This window comes from Malus sylvestris, chromosome 14 (assembly GCF_916048215.2).
Source record: "Malus sylvestris chromosome 14, drMalSylv7.2, whole genome shotgun sequence".
NCBI classification, from domain to species: Eukaryota; Viridiplantae; Streptophyta; class Magnoliopsida; order Rosales; family Rosaceae; genus Malus; species Malus sylvestris.
In genome coordinates, this window is record NC_062273.1 from 20,396,663 (window position 1) to 20,421,248 (window position 24,586).

Consider the following 24,586-nt stretch of genomic DNA (forward strand, 5'->3'; position numbering starts at 1 on the left):
ACTACCTCGCTAAAAGGAACCTAATGGATCGTACACCGTGTAAGGTAGAGATGGACGAAATAAATGAAATGAGTAAGATTAATTGAATGGTTTAATTATTTATGGCAAGGATTAATTAATATGTTAATTAATCAAACGAATAAGTTCGTTAAAGACCACGGGATAGTTTTGGACCTTAAGGCCCAATGGGCTTCGAACGTCAAGCCCATTAACTTAAGTTGTATGACAATTTAATGAATAAAGATTCATTAAAGCCCAAAAGCCCAAAAATCCCTAAATGGCCGGCCATAAGGAATGAATTAGGGTTTTGGTTATTTAGGTCACTTAAAGAAGTGACTATATAAATGACTTTATAGCCAAATATTCATTAAGTGAAATAAGGGTTTATTTTTTGGGAAAATGGGTGAGAATTGTCTCTCCATTTTCTCTCTAAAGAGGCCAACACCTTGGAGGTGATTAGCTAGTCATCTAATCCTCCAAGGTCACTCATTCATCATCCAATCTCTCCTTGGTGTAGAGACTTAGAGGTTCTCAATTTTGTGAACTTGGAGAACCTATTCTTCCATCCAAATCCATGGATCTAAGAAGCAAGGAATGAAGGCCCTATCTCTTTGGGTGATTAGCCTTTGCTTATGCAAAGAGGAATCTACAAAGGTATTAATTTCAACTCACTTATTTTTTAGTTGATTATTGGTTCACCAATCTACTAGGCTTTGAATTTCATGGGTAAATGTTTTGTATTTGAGTGCATGTAAGCATGATTCCGCCTTTAATTGTTAATTGCATGCTATATGATGTTGCTCAAATGAACATGTTTTTCAAAATAATTCCTTCAAGTGGTATCAGAGCCTAGGTCTAGTAGTTGGTGAATCCTTTTGTGTTTTGTAGTTCATAAGTTTGTGATCTAAAAGTTGTAATTGTTACAAGCTTTATTCTTGCTTCTTTGAAAGTAAATTTTGTTGGAAAATTTGCTATCTCAAATGTTGTAGATGTTGTTCATATGAGCATGAATATTGGAGCTAAAATTTGGTGCCATGCTTTTGGGAAAATTCGGCCAAAATCAAAGGGTGAATTTTTGGGTTCTTGTTTGACTTGTTAAAAGTGTTTTAATGTGTTCTTTGGAACCCCTAAGTACCCTAGTTTGGTTAGATGTTATTTCCCTTAAGTAAGAATGGTTTTGGAATGTTTTTGGGTGGAAAAAGTTCATGGAAAAATTTGGGTTTTTCATGGATGTTCTTCATTGTTCTTGATGTTCTTGCCAAGAACAAAAATGTTTGGTGTATTGATTCAAAGTTTTGAATTATTTCATAAAGTATATGTGATATGTTTTTAAATGATTTATTATGTATTTAAAGTGTTAGATATTTGTATAAATGATGATTGAAATAATTGTGATTGAATTATTTCAAAAACTTATCTTACATACACTTGCATGATTGTTTTTGACAAAACTCACAAATCAACACACACTCCCACCTTATCTTCCCTAAAACCGGCCACTCCCTCAAAGGGAGTACTTTTGGGGCTTTTATGCAATTACATAAAGTTTTGATACTTTTGTGTATTTGCACTTTGGCCCAAAAGTTTACGTTTTTACGTTTAGGTCCAAAAACGCTAAAGGACAAATTGTTTTGATCCTTTAATGATGTTTTTGCATTATTAAAAGTTTGGGTTCTAGTTGTATTTACATGAAGTTGTGACTTTTGTGTATTATACAAAGTGACCCCAAAAGGTTTTTGTATTTGCAATATGGCCCAAAAGTTGAGGTTAATTGCAAGATGGCCCAAATAGGATGAGAACAAAATTGTTTTGTCTCTTTAAATGAGAATTGGATTTTCATTTTGTTTAGCTCCATTTAAATCAATTTTATAGATACAAAAACCAAATGAAAATGTTGCATTCATTAATTAGTTAAAGTGTTAATTAATTAAAGGGTGATTGTGAACCTAAGCCTAATATAATTGAGCTATGTGAAAGGCGTTTCAAATTTGTTTGAACCATGGGAATGTGTAGATTAGATTTTGGTTGTAATTTGATTTGATCAAATGTTGTAAAAGGGCTTAAGCTCTTCTTTACTTTAAAGTAATTTGTTATATGCAAATGTTGTAATGAGCATAAGCTCACCTTTACTTTGAAGTACTTCTTTCTTGCTTTATACGATATGCATGAAAATGAAGTAGTTGGGTCCAACGCCCATAAGACAACACGCCTTAATGTGATTAAACGCGTAACTAAAATCAATCTTCATTCCTAGACCGAGGTTCAACACAAGGCTCGTGTTGAATCTAAACAAAGGTTCATAATCATCCTTAGGCCCTAAGGCAACTATGTAGTCCATCAAATGAATGCAAAGTTTATGTTAGTAGTATCATATACTCTTGCTTTAAAAATCGTTTTAAAAGCATAGTGGGAGTATTATGTACAACTAAAACAAAGGGATGGACCAATAGTTGTAATAGGACCAAAATAGTTTTAATAGAGATTAAAATGTATGTTTATATGTGATGAGACCTAAAACCCTCAATCAAACCAATATTAAGTTGATAAGCGAGAGATGTTTAGAATATCTCTTCGTGGCCTTCCACCGTGGTGGGATCCAATCGTTTATGACTTGTACACCGGCTTCACCCTATCATGGGGGAGTACAAAGTGCATGCTTATACTCAGGAGGAATCCATATACATATGATGAGGTGAGTGTAGGCAACGAGGATAGCTATACATCGTATCATCGTGAGGCTATTCTTGAACCCCTTCACACACTAAGCATGGTGGGAAGAACTTAACTAAGTGAAATGGAGCCAACATCATATCATTGTGAGGTGACATTCTCTAGAGGCCAAATAAGATGGGTACTTGCATTAGTTGCAAATGAGTAAGTGTACTCTCTCATTATTATTGTTGCTAGCCATACATCGTATCATCGTGAGGTGGGCTTGGTAATAGTGAGCCTCCCATAACCTACTAGGAGTTTCATCCAAAACTCTCGAATTCCTATGAGGGATATGGAATTTGCCAAAAATAGTGGGTGGTGCTATTTGATTTAAAGACCCAAATCAAATGGCTTAAAATCAATCAATTTATATTCGTTATGTATTTGATTACCAATATATTTGCAAACGCTATCCAACACTTGACAAAACCGAACGTTTAGTTTAAGGACTTGGTACTACAAAACCATAGATTGTCTTTAATGGCTTGTAAAAGTACCAAAGTAGTCTCATCCTCACAATCTTACTATTGATAATGTATCATTAGAAGAATATGTTAGAAAAGGTCTATCATAAAGAGGACAACATTTTTAATGTCATAATTCTTCAATTACAATTTGTTGTATGAAGAAATAGGAGTTGCTTTGAACAACTCTTAGTCAATGCAAACACTTAGTGCTTGTTTCTTTGTTAAATGAACAAAGAACTTGAGAAGAAAGCACAAAGGCATGAACACTTAAATGTGCCTTGATTCTTCATTTACAATTTGTTGTGTGAAGAAATAAGAGTTGCCTTGTACAACTCTTTAAAGTTTGTAATTATGTTTAGAACATAATGGTTGGTTGACAAAAATAGTCCATTAACATGGACTTATGATGATTTTGAATCATTAAGTGTTGAAGTGATAAACCACTTAACGAGACGGAAACTAGGCAAGGACTTCACCTTTGTTTCCCTATCCTAATTGTTCACTAAGTTTATTGTAAACTATGTAGTGAACAAAAACCACATGCTCTCCAAAATTGTTTGATGTGTATAACACAATTGAAAAAGGTTTCAAGAGAGATAGTGGGAGTTTAGGGACAATGACTAATGTAGTCAAAGGTGAAAGTCAAATAAAGAAGATAAATAACTCCAAGGGAACAAACTTTCTTTATGAAAGGATGGACATTGGAAGGGGTATTTGCAAGAAATGTCTTGCAAGTGTCAAGAACACACTTTTCGAAGGTGTTGTAAATTGTTCTTGAAAAGTTCAAAACAGTTGGTTCTTCTACTTGAATGCGTGATTCCGTATTAGTGACTATGTTTTACAATCGTTGTAAAAGTGTGGCTAATAAGAAGTAGAAGATTAATGAGAGAAGAGAAAGTGCTTCACATTCGGAAACGTGAATCAAATGTAGATCTCTGCGAAAGCAGATGGTACTTACTTCCTCATATGAACTACCAAAGAAATTGGAAAAACATAGATTGTCTTTATATTCCAATTTTAAGGAACTAAATTCCGTCACTATGTGAAATGGATAAATGTTTTGTTTGACAAAACAATGTTCTTTATTAATCAATGATTAGATTATGGTAATCTAATTAATTGTCTCTATAGTAGAGATAATATGGTAGTGTTAACTGTTTAGAAAATAATGATGCTTAAAACCCAAAAGGTTGCAAGGTAGTGACTAATCTCAACTAAAGTTGTGATACCTCTAAAACATAAATTACGAGTTGGTCATAGATGGACGCTTTGGATCGTTAGGTCCGGATCCAATACCTTCTTGTTAAAATTGTATGGAGGCGAAATGTTCGAATCTTTATTCTTTTGGAAAGAAGAAAGAATCACAAAGTTGTTGAGGGTAATTCACTTAGATGTTAGTGGCACTTGTCCACAAACATAATACTACTCATGTTGGATAACATTCACCGAAGATCACTCTCGGTTGGACTATAGTTTATTTTGAATAAACACAAGTCCGAATACTTTGCAAAATGTTTCAAAGAATTCAAGTAATGTAAGTTGATGAGTAAGACATCTAAAGTATTTACCTCCTTAGATTTGATCCAAGGAAAGGTAACACTTTAGATAAGTTTCCTTGAAAGATATCAAGGAAAATAGCATCATAAGATAATGTATTTCTCCATTAGGAGAAGAACGAACTTGAATAAGATTTAGTTCGTTAGATGTTATCTATTACCCATATATAGGATATATACTTCTAAAACAATATGATTGTCAATAAGAAGATCTTCCAATATTTTCATGACTCCATAAGATGTAGTTGGAAAGAAAGACAAATCTTAAGCATGTTAAAGATTTGGGGTTGTGTGCTAACAAGCAATATTTGTTTGATAATAATCTTGTAGGATATCCTTAAAATAACTTTTGGATATCGCTTCTATAAACCAACTAACAAATGTTGTTTTGTTGGGTAGTTCATTGTAATTCTACAATGTGATTTGCCTAAAAGCAAATGAACGAGAGATAGAACTCAAAGAATGGGTTCTTTGAGAGACAAGAAAGTAATCAACAAATATAACAACCTAGTTCCTATACCACAAGCTCCAAGGTAGTCGATAAGGATTTATAAACCGTCTCAGTTGAATGGTTTTGAACTTTATGACTATGTCATAGAGTTGCACCTCTTAATTCGAAAGAAATAAGAATGAAAATCCTTATGACTACATTGAGTGCATATACGATATATACTCAAGGAAATGGTAAAGTACCATATGACTCGAAATAATGAAACCTTTAATAGCTAATTGGTAGCTTAAGGTGACTACAATCAAATAGAATGGTTGACTTTAAAGGAACCATTTTTGACGTAGTCTTAGTTTCAATTAATTCGAAGATTGTTAGCTACAACTAAATGGTGATTCAATGTTTTGACATAATATGGGTTTCCGAAACCATTATTAAGATAGTCTTGATAATATATGTCTAAAACTATGAATCACAAGACATGAAAGTTGTAGAGATCCATCCATCATGGATCTTAGCAAGTTAGTGGGAGCTATTTGCATTTTATGAGAAAAAGGATCAAATCGTTTGATTTCTCATATAGATGTAAATGAATCTTTTGTTTACTAGTTTTACAAAAGATTAGTGGGAGTTAATCATGTTCCTAAAAATTTAAATATATATGATATATTAATTTTGGAAATGAAAAGAATACTTCTTCGTTAAAGTCATGACTTTAATACATTATATGAAGATAGAATGTATATGGGAGATATAGTCTATATACATGGGATGGAAATCTATAATGATATATTTCATGATATAATTGGATTATATCAATGCCTAATAATAGACAATGGATGCTAGGAAGTTTCTCATATGATGATAAACTTCAATAAGAAGGACGATTCTAGTAAGACTAGCAAGTTGCCCTTCTCAAAGGGAATGTACCCCTTTGACTCCCAAAGAAATAATGCGTAAATAGAATCCTTTATGCATACGCAGAAAGGTGATTTATGTATTTCATATTGTATGAAAAACATTGATATGAGTTGTACCTAGAACGCTACAAGACGATATCAGTGCAAGCCCAGGATCAGAACCATGGCAACTGTCAAGTTAGTCCTTAAGTATTTGAGAAATACTAAAGGATAAATTCCTCAAAGAATGAGGAAGAATCAAAGTAACGTAATGGAAGCGTAAATGTATTAGATTATGAATCTAATCCATCATTGGATGTTTCTTCATTATGAATGAAGAGATAAACGAATATCTCTTTATTATGACTAAAGAGATATTTGGATGGAAACATTAAAGTAATGACTTTAGTGTGTTCCATTATGAATGCAAGATATATTGCCATATAGAAGTTTACAACAATGTTGTTTGGATGGGAAAGTTCATTTATGAACTCTCTATTCGGTTCCAACCAGAAAGTGTATGACACTAATGGGGCGATAGCTCAAGCCTGGGAATCAAGGTCTCATCAAGATCCGAACACAAATGAGAGACTGAACCACATGATTGAGAATCATGTATAATGGTGACGTCGTTATTCTCAAGGTTGCTTCTGTGGATAACACATATAGATATCCACTGTCTAGGCCTACTATTCAGCCATTTATGAAATGACTACAGAAGAGATATCATCATTGATGATCAAGCTGATTGGCTCTAGTGCAAGTGGGAGATTGTTGGAAATGTGCCCTAAAGCCAATCATGTGATGATACTTTACGGACATTTCACATGTTAAACTAATCTAGTTTTACATATAAAGGGCATACATTATTGTTTGAGCCGTCTCATATAAATGTTATATGCTTAAACGATAAAGTCCAAGGAATATGTGATTGGGAGAATGTAATCTAATGAAGTTAGATTAATGAGACCATTCTTTCGTAGACACATCCTAAACGTTCCTGATCATAGGATTGCCAATTGGGCATTGACAGTCCGTAAAGATCGGTACCTACTATGTCTTCTCTCAGGGAGAGTGATTAGTCTCTAGTCATTGGTGTGTGTGACATCAAGACAAGTACGGTAGGTGCTCAATAGAGAATGAGTTCACTGAACGCGATCAACGAAGAGTTCTCATATTCCATGTCACATGAGAACTCATGGTTGGGATAATGCAAAGTAGTCCTTTGACCTGAGGCATCATAGTTGTCTTGTGGTTAAGACCTTGATCTTTGATTATGTCAAAGTCATCCCACCAGGAGGGTGTCCACGGCATCGTTGGGGTCAAGCCGCTTAGCTATGGAGACAAGTGAATGCGCAACAAGGGATCTCTAACCTTCAAACCGTTTGAAGGAGAATACTCTCTGATATGATTTGAATCTCTGGCCAGAGTATGAATGAGATTTGGGAATGCGTTCCTAATCACATTCAAGGTAATCATATAAGCACAAGACACACATTGGATAGTAGACATGAGAAAATAAACTATCAAACCAAACAATGTGGTCAAGAGTATTAGATTAGAGAAGGACCGTATTGCATTTGTAATCCCAGACTGAATAGGTTCTCCACCTCTTCTGATTAGCTTGGGTAACCATGACATACGGCTAGGTGTCACTCATGGTTTGTGGAAGCCCTAAACGTGTGTAATCACTAAAGGGAGAATTGAAAATAGTTTCAATTCACAATCGATGTAAAATGGTTTTAATCGCCCACTACCTCGCTAAAAGGAACCTAATGGATCGTACACCGTGTAAGGTAGAGATGGACGAAATAAATGAAATGAGTAAGATTAATTGAATGGTTTAATTATTTATGGCAAGGATTAATTAATATGTTAATTAATCAAACGAATAAGTTCGTTAAAGACCACGGGATAGTTTTGGACCTTAAGGCCCAATGGGCTTCGAACGTCAAGCCCATTAACTTAAGTTGTATGACAATTTAATGAATAAAGATTCATTAAAGCCCAAAAGCCCAAAAATCCCTAAATGGCCGGCCATAAGGAATGAATTAGGGTTTTGGTTATTTAGGTCACTTAAAGAAGTGACTATATAAATGACTTTATAGCCAAATATTCATTAAGTGAAATAAGGGTTTATTTTTTGGGAAAATGGGTGAGAATTGTCTCTCCATTTTCTCTCTAAAGAGGCCAACACCTTGGAGGTGATTAGCTAGTCATCTAATCCTCCAAGGTCACTCATTCATCATCCAATCTCTCCTTGGTGTAGAGACTTAGAGGTTCTCAATTTTGTGAACTTTGAGAACCTATTCTTCCATCCAAATCCATGGATCTAAGAAGCAAGGAATGAAGGCCCTATCTCTTTGGGTGATTAGCCTTTGCTTATGCAAAGAGGAATCTACAAAGGTATTAATTTCAACTCACTTATTTTTGAGTTAATTATTGGTTCACCAATCTACTAGGCTTTGAATTTCATGGGTAAATGTTTTGTATTTGAGTGCATGTAAGCATGATTCCGCCTTTAATTGTTAATTGCATGCTATATGATGTTGCTCAAATGAACATGTTTTTCAAAATAATTCCTTCACTTACATCAGTTTACGACTTTGCTCCACAAGTTAGGAATAATCAACATCCATTCCAACTTGAGGGGGAATGTTAAAGAGCAAACCTGTCAGAAGAATATTGCACATGGTTTCAACACATGCCTTGACAGCTAAACTGCCCACGTGGGCTGTGCATCTGTGTTTGTGCTTTATGGGCAGTTTCTGCACTATGGGCAGCGAGGACTCCACCTTCATTTATATTTAGTTTAATGCATGCGTGTACGTATCCAATGTATAAAGCAATGCTGCCATTGCAGCAGTATGAATATACAGAAATATCAAACTTAACAGAGAACACTAGTCAACCTATCAAAATGTATCACTTTTTCAATGTTTGGTTGAGAAATTTACAAGATAAATTGTTAGTTGAATTCTTCCAACCTTTAGGGAAAATAACCCGCTACAGAAAACTCACCATATATCATAACAGTCATGAATCTATAGAAGTTTCAGAGACAAAAACAATGGAAAAGAGAAAGAAAGAGAAATTAGAAATGAGAGGTCGTGTTTCATTACCTGGAAACTAAAAATACTCTAACAAACAACCTAACAATCATGCTGACATGGCACATAGCTAATCCAATCATGAAATCTGTAGCTAACCAGGCAACCAAAGCTGAGATTGGAACATATGTTATTGCATGGTTAGTTACTGATCTCACTTCTTCACGTAATAATTTGCACACATGCCTTCGTATAATAGAAAATTAGATTTTTGTCGTCATCAAATCGTTATCCAATTTTCATATCTAAGCTGGAAGATTCTCATCCCCAATAAAGATAAACAAATTAAATTGTGTGATGGACATGCAATGAGATAAGATTCGCTGAAGATAATATAAGAAAACACATCACATTGTAATCAAAGGCAGCTGGCTCATCTACAGGGCCTGTCTGAATAAATTAAAACACATCACATTGCAATCAAAGCCAGCTGGCTCGTATACATCATGAAATTTAATCAAATTTTCTGGAACATGTTTCTCTTTGCAGTTTCCTGTACTCTGGTCTGGACCTTTTTTATCCACCGAATGATGATTTTCGTAAAAACCCAAAAGCAAAATCACGCTAGATAAAGGCTTTTTTTTTTTAATTTTTTTTTTATCAGAATACTAGTTAAAGCTTCGGCTATCGAATATGAAAAGGAGCATTGTTCACATCTAATACTATTCTACAATTCTCGCATCTTGTCTTGTTATGTCTTATCTTGCAGGCTTTTAAGAATATCTTATTAGCATTTATCTTTATAATTATTAGAGCAAAAAATTTAATTGACAAGGGGTATAATAGTAAAATAGTAAAATATATGTTTGAATTAAAATTAAAAACTAGAACAATCTTGTCACTTAGTACTACAGCTTAATAGTATTACTCTTTATTGATAAGCGAAAGATCTTAGATTTGATTCTCGCCAAAGACAAATTTGAGTCATATTATTACTAGCTTATTCTAAGGCTTATCTCATTCCCACACTACCTTGGTAAAGATACTATCGTTGTTAAAAAAAAAATTAAAAAATAAAACAACCCCACGCAATAGTAGTTACTATGTTACTATATACTTTTTTTCGTTTAATTCCTTTTAATTACCCCATTAAAAGTAAAAATTTCTTTTGATTACTCAAAACAAATTTAATTCATTTTTTCAAATAAGGAAAATTACAAAAATAAAAATAAAAAAGTCAATTGCAACACACGTACGCAAATGACAAGAGATCAGTATTCTTATTACAAAAATATATACGTCAATCAGAATATGTGAAATACTAAAACATGTAAATTACAATCTTTACACCTTTTGAATGTAATAAGCTTGATAAAAGATACCACATTAAGGGCATTATATACATAGTAGCTACTAGCTAGCCATACTTCCACTTATTCACGTTGTCTCTCTCACATGTAACTATTCCTCTTTCTGTTCTAATTTCGTTCATTTGCAATAAGGATAACAAAAGTCACTCAACAGTCGAGTCATATTTTTTAAAGAATATCAAATGATATTTAGAAATTTTACCACATAAATTTTGTCTAAACTTATATATTGTACACTTGTACACATGTTTAATTAAGAAAATCATATTTCTAAATTGGTCCTAGGTTCCAGTGGCGAAGTCAGAAATTGTCAAGGGGAGGGGCAAAATTTATAAGGGTAAAAGATTTCATAAAATTTTAGACAATCAAATTCTTTTAGTTAGTAGACAATATCATAATTTATCAAGCCAATCGTATTATACACTACACGTAATTGCCTACAAATCCGTTGACAAACTAAATCCACTAAAATCCATTGCCAAACTGTAGAAATGAAACTACTGGCCCTCTTTTGTAAGTAGCATTTCATTGTACAGTTTTCATTAACTGATCAAATTGTAGAGTAATCTTATATTTATCCACCTCCGAGAATTGACTCAGATAATAACTTCCCTGGACATATGTAACATAAACAAAGGATTTTAATCAATATGACATCCCTAATGTTAAATCCTAATGGCGCACAAAATGAAGCATAGGAGAAGAACCTGCAACAAGGAAGCAACAGATGGATAAAAATCCTAAAACAAAATAGAATGAATGTCACTTGATAATTCAAACTAGAGTACCGAATTAGCTCTTTGTTTCAAAAAAAAAATACCGAATTAGCTCCGATTCCATCCAAACTTACTCAAAACAACAGAATGCCCCCATTCAATCTAGAGAGAACAAATTCAACCTGGAAACCACAATTAGCACTAAACCCAGATAAATTCACACTAAATCATACAAAACCCATCTCACAGAGATCTCAAATCATCAATTAATTTAAATTATGCAAATGACAATAAATAAGGGATGGCGCATGGTGTTCAAATGGGTGGACGGCGGTGGCACGGGAGAGACTCTTGCAGCCTTTGTTGTTGATTGTCGCCCTCTCCAATGGTAGAACAAAGATTTGGCAGCCTGCAGCTGCAAGTGAATTGTATAATGCCTGAACGCTGTGAAGGCAGAGGTAACGGGGAACTAGTGGTCACCCCTTTAATTATTATTTTTAACAACCAAGTAAATGGACGGCGTCGTTTACTTGAGGACTGTTTTAAATTTTTTATTTAATCACTAAAAGAACCGGCGTCGTTTCATTTAGGGATTTTTCAGAAAAGAAGAAAAGTTAGAACACTGCTGCACTGCAGCTGCAGAAACCCAGAACACCATATAGCTCCATGAGCAGCCATTACTTCCGGCGGGATCAGAGGGGCGGAACCACCACTTCTGGGTTTGATTTCAGGCGAGTGGAGGGACGGTCGCCCCTCCTTGCCCCTCTGTAGCTTCGCCACTATTAGGTCCCTTAGAGTTTTTCTCGCCTATTTTCTCTCCCCATTTCGATATTTTTTTAGGGTTTTAAGTTAAGCCCTTCCTCACCTTAGCCAGCTGTTTCTTCCCTTGAGTCCTCCCCTGGCTTCCTCTTCTGCTACCTCTCTCCCCGGTCCCAACACCACCCATTTTGTGAAAGTCACCAAATCAAATTACTCAGTTTGGCTTCCGTCAGGTCATATGCCCTTTCTCGTCGGCCATGACCTCTGAAAGTTTGTTGATGAAACTCATCTTACCTATATAATTTTTTGTAACCTTCCTCTTTATAAACTTTGTATACATGTTTATTCAAAGAAATTATATTTTTGTCATTTAGTACTACGTTCTAGCGGTATTCCTCAACACTTATAAGTGAGAGGTCTTAGGTTCGATTCTCACCAAATACGAGTTTGAACCACATTATTGCTAGCTCATTATGAGGCTAAGCTCACCCTTCCTCTTTCCCTTAATGTAGATAATATCGTTTGTTCGAAAAATAAATCATATTTTTGCACATATGATCATGAGAAATACTCCTATCCTTATTCCTTTTTTTTTTGGGTTTGATGGGGTTCTAAAGGCCCAAAAAATAAAAAGTAAAGATCATTGTATATTTTTCATTGATTGAGTTGGGGAAAGTGCCCAAAAAGAAGGTATAAGGGTTTAGGAGAAACTAGGCCTTTGAAGAGCCCATGCTCTTGTCGGGTTTTTTGTGAGGGGTTGCAGGTGTCCTCTAGTTAAAACTAGATTAAACATACAATACGAGTTGATCAAAGGTGACCCACTACTGTAACAACGAAAGTGGTACCAAATATTAATAATGCTCTTTAATTTTGATCTATTAGTACCAAAATATCAACGTTATTTCGCCGACGTCGTTTACATTTCCAACTCTTCCACTCTCACTCTCTCTTTCTCTTCATCCCAGATTGTAAATTGATCAGTTCCCCCTCTCAATTTTATTTGTTGAATTTATAAGTTGAAACCCCAAAAGCCAAGAAAAACACTTTCCTCTGGAAATCTCGCCCTCCAATCTCGCTCTCGTTTTCATATTCGAATCCAAAAAACATACACACTCAAAAAAAGGATATACACTTTGATTGGAATGTTGATACGCGCTACTTGTACAAGTGAATCTAAAAAAAAAATTAGTGCATATAAGAAGTAAACATCATGTTAAACACGTATTAAGTATGATATGTTTTTAGAATTTTTAAGTATGATGTGTTTATTAGAAATTTTAATGGACTTGTGTACAAATGCTTCTCATCTTTTAGGATCGTTATGGTATAAGTTAGCAAAAATTTACTTTGATCAAACTTTGGGACATAAGTTAGCAAAAATTTAGGGATTTTTAGTAGTGAAGAATTTAGGATCATTATGGGGCATCATCTCTGATTATAGCAGTGATAGGTCTTGTAATTTGGGTAAAAAATAAAGTTTGGTATAATAAACTGAGAAATATATTCTATGGCTTAAATTGTGCCACTTGTCAAAGGATTGGAATGTTAGTTACTCAAATTCGTTAGTGAGCTGGTATTATCTACAAATTAATACATACTAAAAAAAGGGGATATCACAATCTTCAATTCTACGTTGACGTATTAACTTAAATGAGATTGAAACTTTACACTTCTTGGAGCACTATTTTGATTCTCATCAAGGTTGATCACTCTAATGAAGGGCCTTCCTCCTTTGTGTGCATGCTCCATCTCTAAAGACCAAGAACACCCTTCATAGATTTTCGGTTGCACCTAGCCTTGTCAAGAGTAGGTTGCCTACTTACTTCATCTCCAACAAAGATCAAACCGTCGTATTTCAGCCTCAGAACTAACGTAAGGATGGAGGAGGAGCAAGAGTGTTAAACTAGGACACACTCAAAAGAGATGGATGGCTTTGGATGTGTTTAATAAGTGAGACTAAATCTTCTAGTGGAAGTTATTACTCAGCAATCTATGGTGATGTCCTAGTACTCATTATATACATGTTGGTGGCAGTGTTTTCACTCTTCTAGTTTTCTCTCTTGTCGAGACTTTGAGAGAAAACTCACTTTTGTAAACTCTCACAATATCTTCTTAGTTAGAGAGAAAAATCACTCTTGAAAACTCTCACAATTATCTTATTAGTTAGAGAAAATGCATGTGAGGATGAGAGCTTCTATCTCTCATAAGAATGAGTGGAAGACAACTCTCTCTTTTCAAGGATGTTCAAGGATGGGTGGAAGACAAACTCTTACACATGTATAGGAAGCTTGCATGTGTATAAAGCTTCTTGTGGAAGTTCTTACTCACCAATCTTCCTCCACACACCACCACGTCAAGGCGAGTTGCCTTTATCACCTTTTTGTCTATCATTCCCGTCCAAAATGAGTATTGGGTTATTTTGGGCCACTAGTGACCTCCAAGTCAACTTATAATTCGAAATAAGACCAATGTGCTTGGGCCTTATGGACCAGGCACCTCTCGAAACTATTTCGAAGCGCATTTTAGACATATAACCATCATAATAATTAAACAATTTAATTAATTATTTCACAAACTAATTTATCTAATTGATTATATTCATCACATTAATCCCAGAATAGGTTGTGCGATCTTTTAATTCTATTGATGAGGTTGTGAGATGAATTAGACTCTTCTAATTCTTTTGCCGGATTTAAAGCTCATCTTTTAATCTACCTCTTTGTGAAGACAACAATGATCGTTTTCGAGTATTTCATAGACCATAAGAGACGCATAGCCGCATGCCATGGTCTCCTAGTCAATGTACTATTCACGAGAGAACCTATTATGTTGTAATTACGATGCAATACAATGCTCTCGCTCACATTGATTAGGGTATTCATGTCAATTGCTTAAGTGATCAACTCATGATCCAACTCAATAGATTTGGAACTTTATTCCAAATCATGATGATATGGTCAAAGACTTCTGAATCATGTTGATGAGCATTCTCCTTTAATTGTTAAGGTTAGAGATTCCTTATTGTACATTCACTTACCTCCCTGATTAGGTATCTTAACCCCAATAATGTCGCAAACACCCTCTCACACTAGACTGTCTTTAATATAATCTATGATTAAGGACCTAAAAACAAGACAAATGTGATGCCTCAAGTTCAAGGACCAATTTGCATTATTGCAACAATCGATTTCTTATTGACATGAACATGTATCTGGTATACATACATAAGATCTTGAGGCGATCACATTTAGTGAACTTAATCTTTATTAAGCACTTACACATTTGTCTTAGCGACTTCCTCTAATGGCTTGAGAATAGTCATGCATCTCGTTCTACAATACTATAGACATAGTGTGTACTAGCCTTATCGGATTATAAGATGTCCACCGAAATAGTCTAACGACTAGGAACATATGAAGATGGTCTCTTTAACATTATCTCATAATTAATTTACCTCTTACAAGTGTTATCCATGGACTCACTAATGAGATTACATTGATAATCTACCTATAGTGGTCTTGCCCAATAATTAGATTATGGACTAATCCCTGTATTCACTAAAGATTTGATTTTAGGGCATATATCCAACAGTCAACTGCACCTATAAATAGTCTTCATGTAGTTACTTCATTAAGAAAGAAATACCAGATTAACGTACTCTAAAATCCTTGTTAGTTTTCTTCTCTCTCTAGATTTACATACATGTGGTACCAATTTTTTTAGAAATTTAATTAGGCGCAAATATCAAAACGTCCATAGGTTTCTTGTGAATTCAAAAGTGATAAACTTGATTAAAAGAAGAATAGTACTTGCATTATCCCGTTTGGAGATAAGCTCACTCTCCCACTTGCAAATAACATATTTTCACTGTAGAAATTTCATAATCGAAACAACTTAATTTCTTAATCTTCATAGTGAAGATCATCCATACAAATTAGCTTTGATTTGGTCCCAAAAGGTCTTATTTTTAAAGCTAGGCATGCCCTTTTCAAAACCTCAGAAGTACCTTTCCTCTAAAAATGTCATCTTGATCGTCAAAATGCCCAAAAACATCTAAAAAGGTCAATTTGGGAAAGCCACGCAATCAGCACTTATTTCTTCACCATGGTCAAATGGCATGAAGTAAAAATCTGAAATTTTGACACAATCATCTTGAAAGACTCATGAACCCACTCCAATTGGAATTACTTCAAAATTTCTCTGTTTGATCACTATTTACTCAAAATGGATTTGCATGTCCTACAAATAAAATAAAGCACAAAATGTAACTAAGAGTAGAGTAAAATATGGATTAATATCGTCTCATCATGTGGAAAAAGTAAAAGAAGGAAACGACATTTAATCAATAAAAGTGATTGGAGAATTAATAATTTACAGGTTAACAGGTTATTTGTTGCTAGTATATCTCGAAAATTAGATGCTTTGAACTTTTAGGATTGTTCGGGTTAATGTAACTTTCATTTGACATGTCATTTTTGGACTCGTTATACATGGATTCGAAGAAAACGACAAGAAAACAATTAAGCCTCACTACAATTTAGTTCACACATGTGCAAGTTGCTATTCAAAGGCCACTTTGTACATTATTTGCACATTGTACACGATTTATTGATCCTTTATATGTACGATAACCGTGAAGAAGAAGATAATAATATCATTATTAACTTTTTGGTTTTAAAAGGCACTAGCCGATGGTCGGATGAAGAAGAAGATAATAATATCATTATTAACTTTATGGTTTTAAACGCGAAAAACAAAGCAATTTCTCTTTCTACTCATTTCAATCCCTCCCCGTCTGCTCGTGAACTCAGAATAGAATAACCTAGAAGCTCTTCTCTCTTTCCATGGAAACCTCTAGTAAGTAGCATGGCTAATTTTTCCGATGCGGACCCGAGAATAGAAGCAGATCAATTAACATGGTGATTAAGAAAAACCCATGTCTTAATTATGGATTTCAGCTTCTGGGTTCGAACAATTGGGTCTCTCGTTTATGGTTACTCTTTGTTCTGTTTTTGGGTTTCAGGCGAAAGAGAAAAAGAAAGTTGTTTGGACCATAAATAAAAATAAGACCTGCTACTCGACTAATCTATTTGTATTTACATAAAGTCGCAAGACTACGGTCTATTAACTTCGAAATCCAATTTAGGATCGTATCCTGTGCTTTAGACAACCTCCTTAAATCACTCCAACCCATCCGATGGCTCAGACAGGTTCCTCCTGGAAGTGCTTATGCTACATGGACGACCAAACTTGAGAATATCTTGCTTCTTTAAAGACCAATGGACATGTCATCCAACATGCTGATGTCATCGAAGCGAACTTGCGAAACGCCACAAGACACATATGAATGCAGTGCTAACCAAGAATTATAGTCACTGCAACGCTAAATACTCTAGCTCAGCGATAAGATCTAGGTTGCTCAATCTCCATTGTCTATAAATAGAGTCAGAGGCCTAGAAGCTTTGGACCTTCGTCAAATTCAGTCTATACAATTATATATACCTTGAGTGATTTTTTCAATCAACCCAACTAGTTTTAAAACAAACTTGCTTGCTCACCATCTATAGTCTCAAAGCCTTCACTTGAAGCAAACATTGTATATGATTCCTGAGATTTAAAACCTTTATAGATCTACCACCCTATGCTATGATTTGGTTGACGTGCAATTCTAACCACCCTGATTTTATCTGCCACCATGTAGATTCCTCTAGCATTATCTCACTCTACATGGCCTGAATCTAGCTAGAGTTTTATTACTTTATTTACATTTCTAGTTAATTTACATTTTATGTCATGTAGCTCGGCCCATTGGCCTAGAGTTTATTTTTATAAACGTTTGTAATCTTGACTTCATCATGAAATGAATTACATTATGTTTCTCGCATTAGTTTCCATTTCTCTTTTATTTATGTTTTAGCCAAAAACACACAAGTTACATTGAAATTTAAGTCCTCATTCACTCGAGCTACACAAACTTAACCGAACCAGTGTCCCACTCAATGCACAAACATTTAGTTAAAAAGTCAGATTTGTGTGCAACTTAAACACACACTCAAACACATTGTATGTTAGTAGCCTCCAATAGTGGCATTGCATATTCTCTCTTTCTCTCGAGCCATCCCTTGATAGTGAAACCAAAAGCAACACTTGGAGCAAATACATGTTGAACCCACTCAAGGAGAGAGTGAGCCATCCCTTGATAGTGAAACCAAAAGCAACACTTGGAGCAAATACATGTTGAACCCACTCAAGGAGAGAGTGTTAATCCAGCTTGCCAAGCTCCGCCTAGCGCTGCCTAACTCCACCTAACCCCCGCCTAAGCAACCGCCTAATAAACTTATTTAGTGACCAATTAAAGATTAATCGCGGTGATTGACCACCACCTAAACTACCTTTTAGAACACTACATAATTTAGCTTATTGCACAGAATATATTTCTTCATGTATCCTACAAGGAATTGTATAAAATCTTAGATTTGTAGTTCATTAAAAATGAGTTGTGCCTGGAAATTATATAAGTTAAATAATCTACTAAAAAAAGCCTTAGCTAGCGGCCTTTACGTAATTAGCCATGCTTTATCTTTTGACCATTTGTAAGGATCAGGATCCTCTCCTAAGCTTAGGAGGTTGAGTCTCCTGAGCAAATCACATGGCTCGTTGGATCAAAATCCAACAACTACAATTATTATAACTTTTACAAAGACCCCCTGTTTGTAGCTGTTGGATTTTGATCCAACGGCCAATGTGATTTGCTCAGGAGGCTCAGCCTCCTAAGCTCAAGAGAGGATCCTGATCCCATTTGTAAGCTTGACTCTGCACACACGCATCACATTTATATAAATATAAAAATATACATTTGTACATAAGGGACCAATGAATGATGTTTATATGTCCTATTATTCGGAAAAGGATCCTCGCCAGATCCTTTTCCTGGGGATCCTAGGGATCCAGTGATCATGATTGTTCATCGTACATCGTGCCGTCAGAAATCATTTCAAAATTTAAAATTTAAAATTAAATATAAATAGTACTTAACAAAAACTAACCGCACGATTTACAATGAATGGTCACGATTGCGAGATCCCTAGGATCCCCAGGAAAAGGATCGGGCAGGGACCTTTTCCCCTAGTATTCTACAAAGTGCTTGACCAAAAGACAACATTGTACAAAGTGTGACCAATGAGTAATGTTTATGTGTCCTAATGTTGTACAAAGTGCTTGACCGAAAGAAAAAATATTGTTCAAAGTGGCCCTTTTAGTAGCTAACAAGCAAGTGTACGTGCGCGTTGCTGCGGGGTTTAGAAAATTGTTGAAAATGTAGAAAGTGTAGAAAATATATGTGTTAAGGAGTAGTGTTTAATATGTACATATATTACATTCGTGTGTTCTGATGTTCTTTACAAATATATATATATATATATATATATATATATATATATATATATATATGAAAATAAATATTCATGATATTGCATTTAAAATAATTAATTAATTACCAAAAGCAATACTACACAATGAGTGAGGATTATATCCCTCTAAAATAACTGACTCACTAACTGCATCTTGACACTACACTGAGATGGTTTAATCTTGTAACACATGCTACCATCTTCATATGACATTGATTGAACCTCACAAACATATAGACAAATCATGTGACACTTGGAATCACCTTAATTCTATATACTCTAACAAATTGAACCCGAAAACAGAAGGCCTTGAATTTTCGTGAAGTATCAATAAGCTGTCCACAAAGTAGGGTGATCAAAGAACATATATAAAAGCATGCTAAAAATTGATATACCTCCAAATAGTTCTTCTCGTGGAAATAATTGATTTCAAGTGCCTGGTCAATGAGGCATGCTTTCTTCCCACACATTGCTTAACAATCCATGAACCCTGAGGAGAGAAGAATCAGTTAGAAGTTAAACCTTGAATTTCATATGAATCATCCCCCTTGATAAAACTCTGTAGTAAGGGTGTATCTTCGACTGGAGAATTCATCATATAGTATAGTGCCAAACCATAAGTAGTTGAACTTGGACCTAGTTCACATAGATAATTTGGTAATTAATGGCAGGCAACATGGAAAAACTGCAAAGAATAATAGAAAAACCCATGAAAGACAGATTTACCTCAATGTTCACAATGAAGAAGAATTATCTCCTACCATGTGCTGCATATTTCAACAAAAGGATTGCAAAAATTATGTAAAATGAAAATTACGGCCATTTTTGTGCCAATTCAATGTTTTTTGGTAGCCCCATATGTAAAGTGGTAAGGAAAAATCTTAGTAATAAAGAGAAGAAAAAAAATCAAATCAAATCCTCAAATAATGACCTGAACGATTCTACCCGCAAGGCCTCCAATATCATCTTCACAATGCAAAAACTTAAATTATACACAAAATTAAGGTGCTTTCAAGGACATTCATAACCTCAAGCTATACTCGGTAACATAGAACCAGTTAATTCATAATTTCAAGCCACATCACCCAAAAAAGGACTCTACTTCATGCTATATTACTTTATGCACAACAAATACCTCAACAAAATAGATAGGCATGTTATACTAAAAGCAATTAATTGAAACCATTGAACAAAAAAGAACGAAAGCGGATAAAAACTTGGAATTTGAAAAAGTATTTGTTATGACATGAGCCATCAATTCACAAACTTTTTATATGTTTATCTTGTCGTAGGCATACAACAGACTGAAAGAAGGAAATTTGCATGTTATCTGTAAAAAGTATTTATAGATTTAGTGTGTAACTCAACATATAAGTAGATATCGGGGTTCAATCCATAGTTCTGCATCAGTTATTGTTCCAATAAAGTAAGAGATCCCCTTCACAGTTTATAATCTTCACATTATATTTGTGGGTAACAGATATATTATCTCTTTATAGAGCACCAATAGTTCAACAAATTAGCAGATATATAATGTCTACTGCCTATTATGGTTAAGCTTTGTTCGAAATCATTGTAATATTAATTTGAACAAATATGTTCCAATGATATAAATAGGGAATCTATAAACCATTATTGTACCTATTTGTAGAAAAATGCAGTAAACTTTACTTGAACTGAAATATTAGTACTAAACAGACACACTTTACTTGCACTGGTATATTAAGATTTTGTAAAAACGCTTATTGCTCATATCCCAGACGCTTTCTCTCTCTGCACAAAGCATACACAACTTTGATTGAGACCTGCTGATGAACTATATGCACAAAAGGGTACTCTTATAAAAGAGTAATGAAAAACACATATATGTTGGATTGATTCTGGGAATATGATCAAAGATCGAAATATGAACTAACTATCAAGCAAGAGAACAACTTTATGAACTGCTTTAATGTATGAGCCAAAAGCACTTTCTGGTTTCAGCATGAACTGGAAGTTGCAATCTATGAAGCGTTTGATACTCATACTCAAGGGTCCAAAATAAATTAACTATAAAATACGGATCTTTTGGGGGTAATTTTTCCAACATGAAAACTTTGGGCTTCTGATTGAAAATGATCAAAGCTAGTTAAAGTTAAAGAGATTATCATAATTCATTCAAATTGTTTTGTCCACAATCAAAGGAGCAAACCCTTCATAGATTTTTAGGCAACAATCAATAATAAATAAAATTAAGAGGAAACCAAATAAAAAAATTGGAGACTTTTAAGAACCAACATAATCTACAGAGAGTTTAAAGAGAGAGATGAGAGGGAGGGGGCTTAACATCCTTCAGAGCAACCAAAACTTTCAGATATAATCACACCAAAAAACCCACAAATTTAACGAAAATTTGTGCACAACCCAGAAATTTGAAGGAAAAAAATACGAAAAATTAAATAAAACCCATTTATATTAAATCAAATATTTGAAGCAGAATCTTTACATACAATAGATGAAGAAGGTACCTGAGGTGCTGAGGAATAGTTTGAGACCAACATCGACGCCGACCTTTGCCGGAATCGTCGCATAAACGTAGGAAAACTCTGAGGAGTATTAAAAAAATCCTCATCGAAACCGTAACGAATCGAGGCATGCAACGAGTGTTTCTTGTTCCTGAGATGAAAGGGAGACGATTGGTAAAATGTTGAGGTCCGATTCGCCGGCTTTCAAACGGAAATAGCCCGTCGTCGTCAGCTGAGTCACGGAGGGAAGAGATATGGAGACTTGTAATAACACAAACTAAGAGCAACTCCAACCTTCGTTTTTGGACGGGGGACGGGCTGCAGGAAGGGGCCTTCCGGACTCGATGGGGATCTTTTTCGTTCAAATTGAAGTGAGCAGGAATGAACAGATGGAGAAGGAAACTGAGTTTTCTTGCTGTGCTGTCGAAGAGAGTGAACGACAGCTCAAGAACTCAACACCGAATGGCAGACATGTAATAACACAAACTAAGTAAGGGTAAAATCGGAACTACACTGTTCTTATGAACAGAACAGTGATTCAGTTGTTTTTGGGTTTTAGTGCTACTAACAAGCAAGTATACCCGCGCGTTGCTGTGGGATTTAGAAAATTGTTGAAAATGTAGAAAATGTAGAAAATATGTGTTAAGGAGTAGTGTTTAATATGTACATATATTACATTCGTGTGTTCTGATGTTCTTTACAAATATATATATATATATATATATATATATATATATATATATATGAAAATAAATATTCATGATATTGCATTTAAAATAATTAATTAATTACCAAAAGCAATACTACACATTGAGTGACGATTATATCCCTCTAAAATAACTGACTCACTAACTGCCTCTTGACACTACACTGAGATGGTTTAATCTTGTAACACATGCTACCATCTTCATATGACATTGATTGAACCTCACAAACATATAGACAAATCATGTGACACTTGGAATCACCTTAACTCTATATACTCTAACAAATTGAACCCGAAAATAGAAGGCCTTGAATTTCAGTGAAGTATCAATAAGCTGTCCACAAAGTAGGGTGATCAAAGAACATATATAAAAGCATACTAAAAATTGATATACCTCCAAATAGTTCTTCTCGTGGAAATAATTGATTTCAAGTGCCCGCATGCTTTCTTCCCACACATTGCTTAACAATCCATGAACCCTGAGGAGAGAAGAATCAGTTAATAGTTAAACCTTGAATTTCATACGAATCATCCCCCTTGATAAAACTCTGTAGCAAGGGTGTATCTTCGACTGGAGAATTCATCATATAGTATAATGCCAAACCATAAGTAGTTGAACTTGATACCTAGTTCACATAGATAATTTGGTAATTAATGGCAGGCAACAGGGAAAAACTGCAAAGAATAATAGAAAAACCCATGAAAGACAGATTTACCTGAATGTTCACTGGTATATTAAGATTTTGCAAACAGACACACTTCACTCGCACTGGTATATTAAGATTTTGTAAAAACACTTATTGCTCATATCCCAGCCGCTTTCTCTATCTGCACAAAGCATACACAACTTTGATTGAGACCTGCTGATGAAAGAGTAATGAAAAACATATATATCTTGGATTGATTATGGGAATATGATCAAAGATCGAAATATGAACTAACTATCAAGCAAGAGAACAACTTTATGAACTGCTTTAATGTATGAGCCAAAAGCACTTTCTGGTCTCAGCATGAACTGGAAGTTGCAATGCTATTTATGAAGCGTTTGATACTCATACTCAAGGGTCCAAAATAAATTAACTATAAAATACGGATCTTTTGGGGATAATTTTTCCAACATGAAAACTTAGGGCTTCTAATTGCAAATGATCAAAGCTAGTTAAAGTTAAAGAGATTATCATAATTCATTCAAATCTTTTAGTCCACGATCAAAGGAGCAAACCCTTCATAGATTTTTAGGCAACAATCAATAATAAATAAAATTAAGAGGAAACCAAATAAAAAAATTGGAGACTTTTAAGAACCAACATAATCTACAGAGAGTTTAGAGAGAGAGGAGAGGGAGGGGGCTTAACATCCTTCAGAGCAACCAAAACTTTCAGATAAAATCACACCAAAAAACCCACAAATTTAACGAAAATTTGAGCACAACCCAGAAATTTGAAGGAAAAAAATACGAAAAATTAAATAAAACCCATTTATAATAAATCAAATATTTGAAGCAGAATCTTTACATACAATACATGAAGAAGGTACCTGAGTTGTTGAGGAATAGTTTGAGACCATCATCGACGCCGACCTTCAAACAGAAATAGCCCGTCGTCGTCAGCTGAGTCACGGAGGGAAGAGATATGGAGACTTGTAATAACACAAACTAAGGGAGGAATGGAGTAGCCCTCCGGACTCGGTGGGGATCTTTTTGGTTCAAATTGAAGTGAGCAGGAATGAACAGATGGAGGAGGAAACTGAGTTTTCTTGCTGTGCTGTCGAAGAGAGTGAACGACAGCTCAATAACTCAACACCGAATGGCAGATATGTAATAACACAAACTAAGCAAGGGCAAAATCGGAACTACACTGTTCTTATGAACAATGATTCAATTGTTTTTGGGTTTTAGTATAGATTGAATTTCTGGATGTATATATATGTGCGTGCGCGCATGTTGCACGTGTGAACTTTAATGGTCGTGAGGGTTAAATGCTTCCTCGTA

The 24,586-nt window shown here is 34.7% G+C and overlaps 1 protein-coding gene and 1 long non-coding RNA gene across 13 annotated transcripts; one reads left to right on the forward strand and one right to left on the reverse strand.

The window, feature by feature from the left end:
- Positions 1 to 490: 490 nt before the first annotated feature.
- LOC126600750 (uncharacterized) lies at positions 491 to 8,983 on the forward strand. Of its 2 annotated transcripts, none has more exons than XR_007615569.1 (2): positions 491 to 654; positions 8,701 to 8,983. It is a non-coding gene; the product is annotated as an uncharacterized LOC126600750 (long non-coding RNA). The 2 variants fall into 2 exon arrangements; XR_007615570.1 differs by having other exon boundaries at positions 8,705 to 8,983.
- A 6,841-nt stretch (positions 8,984 to 15,824) lies between these two features.
- Positions 15,825 to 24,351, reverse strand: LOC126600751 (uncharacterized). Of its 11 annotated transcripts, none has more exons than XR_007615579.1 (7): positions 24,133 to 24,351; positions 23,313 to 23,424; positions 22,991 to 23,075; positions 21,894 to 22,310; positions 20,113 to 20,153; positions 19,782 to 19,876; positions 15,825 to 16,216 (listed from the first exon to the last, which is right to left on the reverse strand). XR_007615579.1 is itself a non-coding variant. In XM_050267397.1 (7 exons), exons 3-7 carry the CDS (start codon positions 23,053 to 23,055, stop codon positions 16,189 to 16,191), a joined length of 462 nt encoding a protein of 153 aa, XP_050123354.1. In that variant the 5' UTR covers positions 23,056 to 23,075; positions 23,313 to 23,424; positions 24,133 to 24,351; the 3' UTR covers positions 15,825 to 16,188. The 11 variants fall into 11 exon arrangements, 2 of the variants coding, with proteins under 2 accessions (XP_050123354.1, XP_050123353.1); XM_050267397.1 differs by lacking the exon at positions 20,113 to 20,153 and having other exon boundaries at positions 21,894 to 22,041; positions 22,185 to 22,310; XM_050267396.1 differs by lacking the exons at positions 15,825 to 16,216; positions 20,113 to 20,153 and adding an exon at positions 16,253 to 18,305 and having other exon boundaries at positions 21,894 to 22,041; positions 22,185 to 22,310.
- Between the last annotated feature and the right edge of the window lie 235 nt (positions 24,352 to 24,586).